This window comes from Enhydra lutris, unplaced genomic scaffold, assembly GCF_002288905.1.
Source record: "Enhydra lutris kenyoni isolate GAN:26980312 unplaced genomic scaffold, ASM228890v2 scaffoldscaffold38, whole genome shotgun sequence".
Taxonomy (NCBI): Eukaryota; Metazoa; Chordata; class Mammalia; order Carnivora; family Mustelidae; genus Enhydra; species Enhydra lutris.
Genome location: NW_019154122.1, coordinates 15,253,030 through 15,266,564, shown reverse-complemented (window position 1 = coordinate 15,266,564; position 13,535 = coordinate 15,253,030). Strand labels below are relative to the sequence as shown.

General features: G+C 51.9%; 1 protein-coding gene across 1 annotated transcript in view; it reads left to right on the top strand.

Moving 5' to 3' along the window:
* The window catches only part of LOC111154898 (calmodulin binding transcription activator 1), an 811,409-nt gene that overhangs the window by 260,038 nt on the left and 537,836 nt on the right, over nucleotides 1-13,535 (top strand). Inside the window, exon 4 of the mRNA XM_022514846.1 lies at nucleotides 8,734-8,801. Coding sequence (XP_022370554.1) covers nucleotides 8,734-8,801 — 68 coding nt within the window. The remainder of the gene's footprint in view (nucleotides 1-8,733; nucleotides 8,802-13,535) is intronic.

The window sequence follows — 13,535 nt, the reverse complement described above, 5'->3', positions numbered from 1 at the left end:
CCAGTCCCATCCTCTCCTTCCTGGGCTGCTGTCCCTCTCCACCATCACACCATCGGAGTGCTGTTTCTAAAGCACAGCTCTTCTTGTATCTCCCCTTCAAGCGAGAGCTCTCAATGACTCCCCTGGTTCTTATGGATAAAGCTCCATTCACTGGTCAATTTAATTCCTCCCCAGTCTGATGCCTCCCTACCCGCCCAGCTTTGGGTTCTGTCATTCCCTGTGCCCTGCCGACTCTACCTACTTTCTATTGCTCAAAGTTCCCCCAAAGCATTTGTTTCTCCCACCTTCCTTCTTTTGCACCTGCAATTTCCTTTTCCTCATGCCTTTACCATTTGTCAGCCTGGCAACCTCCTACTCATTCTTCAAGACCCAGTTTAAATATTAGCTGCCCCATGAGACCGTCACTTCTCTTCTCAGCATGGACACATGATCCGTGCTGCTAGTTCGGCGTCATCATCTGTTTTGTAGTTGACACAAGAGCCCTGGATCCTGCAGCCCCTTCTGTCTTCCCAGCTGTATTTCCCAGGACCATTACGCATATGTCTGTATCATTAGGGCCTTACAAAGTGCCTGGTGTATAGTAGGTGCTCAATAATTCATTAGAAGATTGAACCAATGAGTGGATAATGAAATGAGTGAAAGACAGGGTGGATTGCTTCTTCACCCAATCTCTCTCTGAACGTTTTTATAATGGTTCATTGTTTCTGCTTGGATTGGCACTTTGATGGGCAGGACAGTGCCTTACCACATCTAAATAAGATAGCCCACTGGGCCAGGCCTTAATGCAGAAGTCTGGGCTGTTAGGAATTTGTCCTGAATTGCTACTTTACCATTTTATGGAAAGTCCTCCAGATGCCCCTGGATCCCTGATATTAATCACCATTCTTATAAGCTGTCAGCATAGAGCTATGTTACCACTCCTATCAATGAAAAAATAGAAACCATTATTCTGTGTTCTAGTTGTTGATAGCTGTATTCTGTATTCTAGTCATCTTGAAAGCATGATCTGGGGTGCTGTCTTTGATCTGTAGGCGAGGACCCAGAGCATCCTATAGATGGTGTTGGCTTGGCCTGCTGGGTACTTGGGAAGTACATCAGTGGATGGGGACAGAAATATACAGAGAAGGACATTGCACTCTTGGACCCAGGGTTGGAATATTTATCATGGAGGAGGAGACCCACTAGCTTTATGCATGAGGTGTCCTGCAGGTGAGAGATGCCCCTGGGAGAGGGTTGTGGAATGGTTATTTATTTAAATTAAGGCCAATTATTTTTTGTAAAGTGCAGTGAGCAGTGGGTTCTGGGAAAATGTGCTTCCACTATAAACATGTTGGTTAGAAGTCATTAATATGACATTCACACATCCCTAATAAAGTACATAACACAGAGATCTGGCACCATTGAAATACCCAGAGGACATTAAGTATGAGTCTTAAAACCAAGAATATTGGAAAGAAGATATTTTTACTTCTCGTTTGGGAGCAATATAATTGCATTTTGTGGCTCCAGCAGATGCTGGGGCCAGCTGCTAGGAGAGTCCTGGCTTCCCCTCCCCCCCACCCCCAGCTCTGGTCCCTTACAGATAAAACCCTCGTGCAGAAGTCTCATAAAACACAAACCCTAAAACTTACCCCTTGGTTGAAGATTCATTTTTCCGGTATGCGAAACATCTAAGATTGTGTAGACCCCAGATATTTTTATTACTTGGCCTCAGGTGTATAAAAACAAAACATATCTCTATATAGTTTTTTTGTTTTTGTCTATTTAATTTGTCCCAGTAAGCACTAATGACCCCTCGAGACTCACTCTACTCTCTCCCAACATTGGACCCACTCCTTGAAGCCAGATCAGAAATGGACTGTTCTGGGGAGACCTGGGAAGGACTCCTGCCCTTTTTTGAGGGCTGCTCCAGGTGGAATTGTTGAAGGGGAAGCCAGTTCCTCTGGGCTGGGTGATCCGATGGGGCGTCTGCCGCGGGAGGCTCCTTCTGGACAGGGAATGGAAGTGACCGCGAGCTTGGGCTCTGAGATTCCCACATCCTCTCCCAAACAGATGCAGCTTCCGCACACACCAGAGGCAGGACGCGGCTCCTCACCTCGGAGGTGGACCGGCTTCCAGGGATGCATTTGCTGCGGCCACACCTGCACCGACTGGCGGCCCCCGCGGCTCTGTGGGTACAGAGGACTCGGCTTTCGAGCCGTCTTGACCTTTGCAGGTTCCTCTGATGTCTGTGTCCAGGGAGGCACGTCCGCTGTGGCTGGTGCCTGTGGCGGTGGAGCACTTGTTCCAAACTGAGACGGGCTGTGCTGGAAAACACACGCTGGGGTTTGAGAACTTAGTACGAGAAAGAAGGCAGACTAGCTCACGACTGCTTTCTGTAAACTAGCGAAATCATAGTCATTTGGATCTACTGGGTTAAAATAGAAAATATACGGACAAACGATAGGGTTAAAAATCAATCTTTCCTGTTTGTTTTTACTTTTGGGAAAACAGAGCTTTTAGATACTCGAAAACGACACCTGCAGCTCACTCGTGTTTGTGGCTCGCATTGTGTTTCTGCCCGATGGGGCTGCTTCGGGGCCGACGGGAGGGCCGGGTGCCGCCTCTGGGCGGCGGCGCGCTGAGCGGACAGTGACTCGTCTGCACACAGGGCCCGGGGCCCTGACGGCGACCACGCCCTCGCCTGTTCACCTCCACAGCCCCCACCTGCAGCAGGATCGGCTCAGACGTGGGCTCTTTCTGTTTGCGTCCTTGTTAAGAGAACTGGGGATTCCTTCATCCCCCTCACTAGGTCTGCTGTCGCCTCCGGATGCAGAATTGTTTGCGGCTCTACAGTGGTGAGACTCAGAGACTCAGACCCTCCCCGGATGCTGCAAAACTAGGAAGGGAGAGCCAGCAGGCCCAGAAACGCTAGCAGCAGAGGGTTCTGTGTGCTGGGAGGCCAGGAGGGGTGCAAGCATCGCTGAGAAGGTTATGGAAGCTGGAGTGCCCTGGAGTGAGGCAGCAGGGAAGACACGCTGGAGGAGGTGGGCTACGAACAGGGCCAGGCAGGTGGCGCGGGCAGAATCAGCTCACAGGGGCGGAGGTGGGAAGGGGCAAAAATAGCCAATCTCAGGGCAGCCACTTTGGATGACTGCAGCCTACTTGCCACCAAGAGGGACTTAGCAGTCCCCCGTCAGACCCCATCAGCTGGGGGTCGGGGCAGGCAGACAGGCCCGGCCTTACCTGGCCATTAGGTGGTGACGCCTTTGGATGGTGGAGATTCATGACGACACAGCGTGTAGCAAGGCAGCGATGCCAAACGTGGATTGTGATGCCCCTTAGTCCCGCCCCCTCTGCCCTCCTGGATGGGGCTGGGTCAGTGCTCTGGAGAGATGCCCACCCTCCTCCCTGCTCTCCAGGGACCGGACCTGGCCCCAAGCAGAAACAGGGGCCTGTGGGACTCTCCCCCTCTTTGTCCCCAGAGCCCTGCCACACACAGACACTACACCTTGGTGGCAGCTTTTCTATTTGGATGTCCAAAGGACAAAGTGAACATTTAGAATCTGCAAGCTGGACAGTCTTTGTTTTGGAGCCTGCAGTGAATTCCTTCATCTTGACAGTCAGGCCCTTCTTCTCAGCATTGCTGCAGAGCTTGGGGTCCAAGAAGAAAGAGATCCCAGGAGCACCAGGGAGCTGGAGGAGGCCAGTGGGCCTGGGATGTAGCTCTTTGGGTCCAGGTCCAACTTTGTAGGCAGGGGGGCTGGCATTTTCTGCACCCTAGTGCCACACCTAGCTGGATGTCTACCCTCTCTTCTTGTTCTTTTTTATTACTAGTGGCGCTTAGTACATTCGCAATTTGGGGTAACTTCCACCACGATTTAGTTCCAGACAATTTTCTCCCCTGAAAAGGCAACCACATACCCATCGGCAGTCCCATTGTCCCCTCCCCTCAGCCCCTGGAGAACCACCAGTCTACCTTCCTTCTCTATGAATTTGCCTGTTCTGGACATTTCGTACCCATGGAACCCTATAACATGTGGCCTTGTTTTCTGGCTTCTTTCCCTCAGCAAGTTTTCAAGGCTCATCCATGTATCAGAACTGCATTCCTTTTTGTGGCTGAACAGCCTTCTGCTGTGTGGGCTGTGGCACGTCTCGTGTACCCGTCTATGTTGTCGTGGTCATTGTCATGGTCACTGGAATGCTTCTACCTTTTGGCAGTTTTGAATAATGCTTCTGTGAACGTTCACGTACATGATTTTGTTTGAGTTCCTGTTTTCACTTCTTTGGGGGCAAGCTCTCTTCTTGTTTGAGCGTTCCATACATTTCCTGGGCCAGACTTGAGTTTGAAAGTCAATAAGATCATTCATGCACTGAGTCAGGAGCCCTGGTTTCCAGCTCAGGTCAGCCCACGAATACTGACCTTGGGTAAGTCCCTTCCCTTCTCTGTGCCTTAGTTTCCTGCTCCGTAAAAATGAGGTAGACCAGATCTCTCTCCATTTGCCTTCCTCGGAGCCCAGGTCGGTGAAGCTTTGGGGAAAGAGGGAAAGAGGGAAAGGCCAGACCGTCGGGCTTCAAAGCTTTTTCTTCCTTTTCTTTTCTTAAACCTCTTTCCTTCTTCAGCTTAACTGTCTCTCTTGTTGCCTCTTGTTATTCTCTGCATTGTAAGATATTTTAAGTAAATGGTTTCTGAAAATCAGGGATTTTCCCCGTTCCTGACGTGTAGATGGTCCCATGAATCATACAAGGGCTTCTGGGTGAAAATGAACTTGATCCTGCTGGAAAGAGGGAATCCCACTGACAGGTGCTCAGCCTGGCTTCCCTTGGTCCCCCGAAAGGTGGTGGGACAGTGAAGTGCCTTTGGGTCAGTGGGGAAGCAGGAGGCTGTTAAACTGTGTTGGAGAAAGCATGACTCTCCACATGCTGGTTTCCTTTTCTCCTTCTAAGCACATCATAAATTCTGTACTATAGTGGAGAGTGTAGGCTCTGGAACCATTCCACGTTGGTTTGGCTTCTGGTTCCACAGAGATTAGCCATGTGACATTGGGCAAGCCACCTAACTGCTCTGTGTCTTAATTTTCCCTCCCGTGAAACAGGCATGGCTCCTGCTTCAAAGTTCGCTATGAGGATTAAGGGAGATGATCCCTCCTAAAGTCCTAGATCGGTACCTGGGCTCAGACGTCATTCTACTAACGTTAGCCATTGTGATGATGGTAATGATGACGCAGATGATGAGGTCTCTGTTCCCCCCAAAGCCGTCCCCTTCCCTGGCCAGGCTGGCTCTCCTTCTTCTGGATTTTGGTGACCCTCACTTTGCTCTACACTGTTTAGCATCTATTATTCTATGTGGTTCTTTGGCACGTGCATATATCCATTTTCCCAACATGTTCCTTAGCTTTGGGAAGGGGGCGTCTGGCCCATGGTCTGCCCAGCCGATGATGAGGTGGACCAAGACCTGCATCAGGGAAATAGGCTGTGCGGACTGGGTAGCATGGGCCTGGGAGTGGACAGGTGACTCAGACATGCGCAGTCCAGCTGGAAGCCAGGCAACCAATTAGAACACCACAGAGGCAAGTGCCTAGGTCTGGGCAGTAAGTTTCCTTTGCTCAGAAATGCTGCTCTTAAGAGGGGATGAGTGCCCCATCAATGGGCATTGTGTGGAGGTATTGTTACCTTGGGGTAGAGAAGCAGTGGCCAGTGCTCAAAGGTTAGTTCATAAATCAGTGTGACCTCCTGTGGCTTTGCTTGCTTGTACAACAGCTCAGGAGGCCCATCATGTCCCGTTGGGTGTGTCTACGGACTCGACTGGGCAAATAATCCTGGAATGGGGCTTACGCTGCTCTACCATGCTGTCTCTATCACCTGCTTGACCATGGGTTCTTTAAGAGCAGGGGTCAAACTGGTCTTGTTCACTGACTAGCATACAATGAGCTCAACAAGGATTTGTAGAGTAAATATTGAAGGCAATAAGGTCCAGGGCTTTTGTTTCTTTGAAGGACAGTAGCGGGGGGGGTCCTGCTGGGTTGGGGGTGAATGCTGGCCGAGGGGTGTTCATGAAGGTCTTCTCTGGGTGTCCGGGTCTTCAGAACATGGTGATAAGTCTGGAGGTGGCTGGGATGTGCTCTGCCCCCATCTTTCTGGGCCAGTAAGGGTCACTTAGCTCTCGGCATAATCCCGGGTAAGGACGTGGATCTGAGGGGTTCAGGTTGGCACAGACTATTTTTCTGGATGCCAGGTTTTCTGAAAATCAGGAAGATGGACTGATACACATAAGTGGCTCAATTTACCCACCCCCTGACTCCAGCCACTGCCGGCTGTCCGTGCTTTGTGAAGTGAAATGGGCATCAATAGATCCAGGGAAAGATCAACTCTAGCTAGCTCTCAGTGGTCACTGTGATGTCACTGTTCCCTGCGGGCATGGGGTGCAGGGATGGGGAGGGATGGAAGGTGAGGATGGGTGGAGGTCAGCCTGGCAGGGCTGGCAGCTTCAGGGCCGCACCCCTTTGGTACCTGCTCCCTCATCGGGGGCCTCCAGACGGCAGCTCACACCATGAGGGCCCCATAATGAGCACTGCACTAGCTGTGGTTGGCGGGGGTGTGTGTGGGGGGCATTGCTGTGTGCCGGTGGGGCCGGCCAGAGTATTAGGAGTTGTTGCTCCTTGTAAGAGCCCCACGAGGTGGTCCCGTCTCCATTTCATAGAAAACCGAGGTTTCTACAGGGTAAACAATGGGCTCAAGACCAGACCGCTAACAAGTGGCAGAGCCAGTGCCCCAGGCCAGGTCCGTTTGCTTCCGAAGCCTGTGCTCTTAACCGTGACACTGCGTCACCTTGCTGCCTCGCGGGGAGGTCGTGGAAGCCCTGGTCAGGGATTATTTAGGAGCCGCTGCATTAGGACGCCGCTGTGACGTCACCCAAAAACAAACCTACACGAGCACATGACAGCCGCAGAACACAGGCGCATGGCCACACGGGCTCACTTCTCCCTGCCCATTTGTTTCCCTCACGCCTGCTCTTCCTCCTCCCCGCCCCTCTACCCACCCACCCACCCACTCATCCATCTGCCTAACCAACACCTGTCGGGACACCGTTAGGTCCTGGGGATACATCACTGATGACATCTTCCTTGCCCTCGAGGAGCTCGTGATCCAGTGGGGGTTGCCATCCAAGGAAGCAAGCAATTAGGACGCCAAGGGACAAATCACAGGGACTGGAAGGTGCGGTGCCAAGAGACCACGCAGGATGGGCAGCCAACCCCGCCGGGATAGTCAGGAGGGCCAGCTGTCTGTCTCCGGTGAGGCCTCAGGGCAGGCGTTTTCTAAGGAGAAGAAACAGAGTATGGAACAGAAAAGGCCCAGAGTTGAGAGAAAGCAGGTGCCCGTCGATCCATCTCTTTAGTGGCCGTCAGTGAGAAGAACCTGTCCATTTGGGACCCGGGTTTCCACTTGCCAGGTTCTTGGTGAAAGATGTGGGCTTCTGGAATGAGGCGGTATGGACTCTGGGTCACCTCACTGGCCACCTGGGAGTAGTGGCTGGTGTCTGTGATGATATGAGACCCTGGTCTCTGCCTGAGCCTGTGGTCTTCAGGCCACATTGGGTGGGTGGTGTTTTCTGCCTTAACCTCCTCTGCTGACCTGGTTTTACTGAGAGGCTCCTCTTTGCTTCAAGGGCAGGTTGAGCGTCTCTGGTCACAGGTCACAGGTCACAGGTCACAGTCCCGTTATGTCCAGGCCTGGAGGAGGCTCACAGCAGAGGGGGACTTAGGGCCTCTGGGTGGATGGGCTGCTGCATCACCACGAGCCCTCTGGGCACCCCAGCTGCAGAGGAAGTTGAGACGGAGGCCCCTCTCTGCATGTTTTGATAGTCAGGGACAGCAGCTCTGTGTCGTATCATCACCAAGATCAAGGGAAACGTGTACTAGTCCGGCCTTAATTTAACTCCCAATCCCTGCCAATTTCATGTTAGCAGATCCGTTTGGAGCTGGAAGTAATGGGCCATATCATGCCCCAGAGCTGGAGCAATGACTTATGTTGATGTCGCCCACTGGCTTTTTATGGAAATTATTAATAAATCAGTAATTCTATCTGCAGCGATGTTGTTGTGTTTATAAATATTTAATTTATCTTCAGGTGCCCACATTTTCTCCATCTTTGCCTTAAACTCTGCTGACATGGTTCTTCTTTCAGAAGCACAACTCAATAGATTAAGTTATCAGTGGGAGAAAGGTTAACCTCTCTCTCTCGCTCTCGCTCTGGAACATGGCTTTATCTTTCCTTTTTAATCTTTGCGTGATTTGGTGCAGGGGTGTGGGAATCAGGTGGCGGGAACATGACGTCTCCCGTGACAGTGGTGAAAAATGAGTCTGGCTTCAGAAGAAGACAGACGAAACATCCCAATGACGACCTCGCATGAGTGCGGACCTGTTGTTGGCACGTGTTTGTCCCTCCTTCAAATTAATGACATTTAGTATCTGAAATGGTGTCTGATGTTTTCCTCCCACAGAGAAATAGCTTTGTCCTTGCGACTGACTCATCTTCTGAAATCCAGTGCGTTGATTATTATTGTATGGCGGGCTGAACGGAAAGGGCTTAACAAATTCAGAATAGAAGCACCCTCCACGGCAAGCATTTTCCAGCAGAGATGGGGGTCCAGCCCTGCCAGGGAGGCGAGAGCTGGGAAGGAATAAGAACTTTCTTACCCCTCGGGAGCCGATGTGAGCTAATTGTTGTTATTATTGTTTTATTCTTCTGTTTCAGGAAATTGCAGCTTATTTAATAACATTTGAGAAGCACGAAGAATGGCTAACCACCTCCCCTAAGACAAGGTAATGTCCCAGATCTCGCAGCTTTTCAGCAATGTACGGTAAATGGATTGATTTTCATTGACTACCTGGTTTGGCAAGTCAATTCATGGGCAAGTTGAGTGTGCCATGATGCCTTTGATAGTGCGCAACACTGAGGTCTCATGAGCAGACCTACGGCCATGGCCGTGAACACAATCAGCTTAAAAACAGTGCGGCTGCCGTCACCTGAGTTGGGACTTTTAACGGGATGGCTTAACACTGGGCCCCCAACTGGTGGCTTTGAAAGCCTTGGCAGGTGGGAACATCAGGGGAGGTTTATCTTGGGAATGTCCCCACCTGCCCCCAGTGTTCTCTAGAAGCCCACTTTTTATATGGGAAACTACCTTAACTGTGCACGTTCATCCCAACGTGCTTTCCAACTGAAGGTCGAGTTAATTTGGGTGGTGGTGAGAAGATCTTCCAAGTTGGAAGCAGAGGCTCCGATTGCGGTTTATTGTACAGTGAATGAGCTTGAACCTCCGACTGCCACTGCTCGGGGCCGTGGGGGATCAGGGACGACGAGGTCGGCTTGTGTCCTGCGGGGGGGTTGACGCTGCTGTGTAAACCACGGTGCCGTTGGGGCTTAGGGTGTGTTTAAAGGGCGGCCTCTTCTTTCCTCCCCTGCCCGCCGGTATCATTGTTGCTATGTTACATGTGAGAGCCTTGGAAATCCATGGCCAGCAATTGCCACCCCCTTTCCGTTAGTGGTGACAGGGCCAGGCACTCGTTGGTGTGACGCGTGTCAGCCAGAGCGTGGCTCCCACGGTGATGGGGCGGTGGGTGTGACTTCAGAGGCAGAAGCTCGGTCTCAGTCAGGGCGCAAGCGCCCAGTTCTCCAGGTAGGTTAACGGAGACCCGGGGAAGGGGCGGGGCTGTGTGTCCTCTGCCCCCTTGGCCAGGTCCTCCACCGCTAGCCTTTCTGAGCCATGGAGGAAAGAGGGTCTTAGCCTCTAGACTGTTTACTCGTTCTGGACGGTACTTTGCACAACTTTATTAGGCTTCAGTTTTTACTGGTGAGCATCATTTTGATGAGGACAGAAAGGTCCATTTTGGAAGAGGTCGGAGGATATTGAGGAGGAAGTTAGTTCTGAGATTCCCATCTCCACAGGTGGGGCCAGGGGTGGGGCCAGGGGTGGGGCTAGGGTTGGCACTGATTCTTTTTCCCCTCCAGCCCGTGTCCCGCTGCAGGATGTTCACAACGCCTCAGTCTTCTGGGGCCATGAATTCCCTTGCTCTAAAACCAGGCGGTCCGCATTAGCCAGCTCTGCTGCAGTCATGCTTTCTAAGAAACAAGCTCCGAATGCAGTGATTCGGAACAGCAGACTTCTTCCCCCCTTGCTCACGATCTGTGGGTTTGCTGTGGCTTTGGTTGGGTTTAGGACTGCTCCATGGGTCTTTTTGTTCTGGGACCTGGGCTGAGGAAGCATCCATAGCCTGGGACGTATGGTCATGGAGCATGGCAGGGGCTTAAAAGCCTAAGGCAACCCGCGTAGGCATAATGAGGGTCCTGCGGGATGTGGCATCCTAGGTCTCACCCGCTCGCAAATCCATTAGCCGAAGCCATTCCTGTGGCCAAGCCCAGTAAGAGCAGGGCCCGGAATGACTTTCTTCCGCGGAGTGTGGGTGGGGTTGGAGTGATTGAGTGAATGGTGATGCGTCAGCTATTTGAGGAACACAGCCGTGTCCCCAGCTGTGGAAAGCCTGACACACTCGGCTCTTCTTTCTTCTGGGGACATCTTCTTCCAGGGCGGACATTCCCAGACTTGAGCAGGCACCGGGATCCGCTGGAGGGCTTGCTGAAATGCACACGCCGGGGCCCCACCCCCAGAGTCTCCGATTCACTGGTCCTGGTGTGGGGCCTGGGCACCCGTTTTTCCCAACAAGTTCCCAGGAGCCAGCACACGGCCAGTCTGGGGCCTCACTTTGAGAACTGCTGCCCTGGTTTCTGGGTGGGGTGGGGGAAGGGAGTCTGTCGGATTTCTGTCTCTGCACTATTTCCTGCCTCCCAGCAGCGCCTTCGTCTCAAGCAGCCCGCAGCATCTGTGCGTCCCTCACTCCTCAGCAGGACCCTCCTTGAATCTGAGTGGAAGGAAAGAGCTTCCTCTAGCTAGAGAGTGAGATTCTCCGGCACGCGTCCCGGGCCAGACATCCGATTTCAGATACGCAGACACGTGCTGTGTTTTAGGACACCCCCCGATTGCAGATCGGTAAAACATTTCAAGCAGGGATTTTGCCTCGTGTTTCAGCCTTCAGAGTTTGGGTTTCAGTTGAGAAGTGAATGTCACTCACGGTCATGCCTGACTCACTTGACTTTTTGGAGTATAAATAGGGCCAGGAGACTTCCCGTCCCGAGGCACAAGGGGCATGCGAGCAGCTGAGTGGGAATGGGGAGAGCTGGATATTGACAAGCCGGGCTTTGAGGCCTAGCCCTGTCCCTTGATCACTCTGGGACTTGTAGAAAGTCATTTTAGCGCCTCATTAAAAGCCACTCTGTTTTTCTCCATGTATGAGATGGACTCCATGCCCCTGTCCTCACTGGGCCATCACGAGGCTCGAGGGAGACTGGGAGGCTCCGTGTGGTTGCCTGCGGATGTCCCCATTCCTCTTGTCTGCAAGGGGCAGTCCCTGAGCCCGCCGGAGGCTGCAACTTCAGAGACATGTGCCAGAGTCTCTCCAGGCTTCGGGAAGACGAATTTCTTTCCTCAAGGCAGAGGGTAAAGACAGAACGTTTCCTATTAGTATTATAATACCCACTCCGTGTTTATACTTGAAGGCTTCTCGTCCCAGGAGGAGGGAAAAGTTGCTGTGGTTGTTCAAGGACCTTCCTAAATTAGTTGTTGAGTTGAGTTTGGGTGCCCCCCTCCCGTCCCTGGTATTGAAATTAATTGGTGCAGTTAACTGCTGAGTTCATACAAACCGGCCTCCTGGTACTAAGGAATTAATGACACCAATACCCCACTGAATGAGGAGGCAATGCGACTTGTGTGCCACCGCCACTGCTAATTTCATTTTGGAAAATTAATAAAAATGAATTGCACCACTGACATTTATAGAGTTTCCTAATAAAATGATACATTGTTTGTGTGGAGGAATCCCTATTAAATTAATTGTGGTAATCAGTTCACATATAGATGTTGGTGTAGGGAGCTGCACAGGGACCCGCCTTGTCTCGGTGGCTTGCTGATGGCTGGGGGTTATAAATATAGCCCTTGCCCAGATACTGTCCTAATTACAGAGAAGGTCCCGGGAGCCCCGCTCACCTGTTTCATAATGAGGTGTGCTACAAGGAAGCTCCCAGGGTTGGGGGCCTCGGGGGCGGTGGCGGGTTGAGTGTTGAATGTTTAAACAGCCCATATTGTATTATCAGCCACTGGGACCTTCTGGAAATGGCAGTTTGAAAAATCACCCTTCAGGACGTCTCTATTTGGCACTTGCTGTGTGCTCAGCACTGTAATAATACCATTTGGGGGCCCTGGGGAGCTCCACACTCCCCACCCCACCAGGAGAATTCAGAGTCTTGGAAGGAGGAGCCCCTCCCTCGGTCTAGAATGTTCTTCCAGCTCCTCCTTCTGGCCTTGATTTGGTGTCACTTTCTCGGCAAGGTCTTCCCTGAGCACGCTATTTAAAACCACACCCTTTCCGTTCCGCCAGACCTCCTTTCTTCTTTTTTCTTATGTTTCTGCGGAGCACTTGCCGCCATTGGACACACGATGTATTTCCTCTTTTTATTTTTATTCTTGATCTGACCTCCTCTCCCCCAAAGTGACAGTACCGCTGGTGCTGGTGTGCTCGTGGGGTATCCCTAGGGCCTGGGACCGTGCTGGACATGCGGTCGGGCCTCAGTGCGTGTCTGTGGTGTGAATGAGCCTGAGACAGAAGACGTGTCTGAGTGTGTGACGGAAGAGATCTGGGCTTGCTCTGTTCTGTTTCTGTTTTGTGTGTCCCCTGGATCGGTTAACTGACCTGGTGCTGTGCTCTTAGATCCTTTCAACTGCCCTGCCCGGCAGCGAGATGCTGAGAGGGTACGCGATCTGTCCAAGATTGCACAGCAGATGTTGGAACTGGAACTTAAGCCCATGGTTATCTTCCTGCAAAGCTCGTCATCTTAGCTTTTGTGCTGTCCCACTGTGTGGGTGTGGGGTTTGAAGGTGGTGCAATGCGGGGTTTCGCTATTCCCTACCACCTCCCATCGCCAAGATTTCTGAGCCACCTGGGAGAGCCAGGTGCCGGGCAAAGCTTCCCTGTGTCGGTGAGCACAGCTCAGGTGCGTCCATGAGGTGCGTTCCCATGCTGCCCTCCAGCACAGGACTTAGCCTCCCTGCGGCAGGCAGTGTGGGAAAACAGCACCCTGCCCGTAGTGCAGACTGCGGAGTGGAGCAGGGCCCAGGGAGGCGGCCTGCAGAGTTCAGCAATCCCAAGAATGTATCGCTCCTCCCCGGGAAACGTGCAGCCTTCCCTGTAAATCGGGGACATGCAAAGCTCTGGATGGAACTGGAAGCATTTCCTTCCCAGGAATCCTGTGTATACTGGTTAGAAGGAAGCTGGAAGATGCTATTAATTATCTAATTAATTAATTAGATTTATATAGATAGCACCTAACACTGAAGCACTAAAGGTCTAGTAATAGAATTTTCCTATAATGAGCGCTGAGTGCTTCTTGGTCAATGAGCAGTAAAACAGCCAACTCTAGGGAGGGACTCTGGAAGGAGGGAGAAG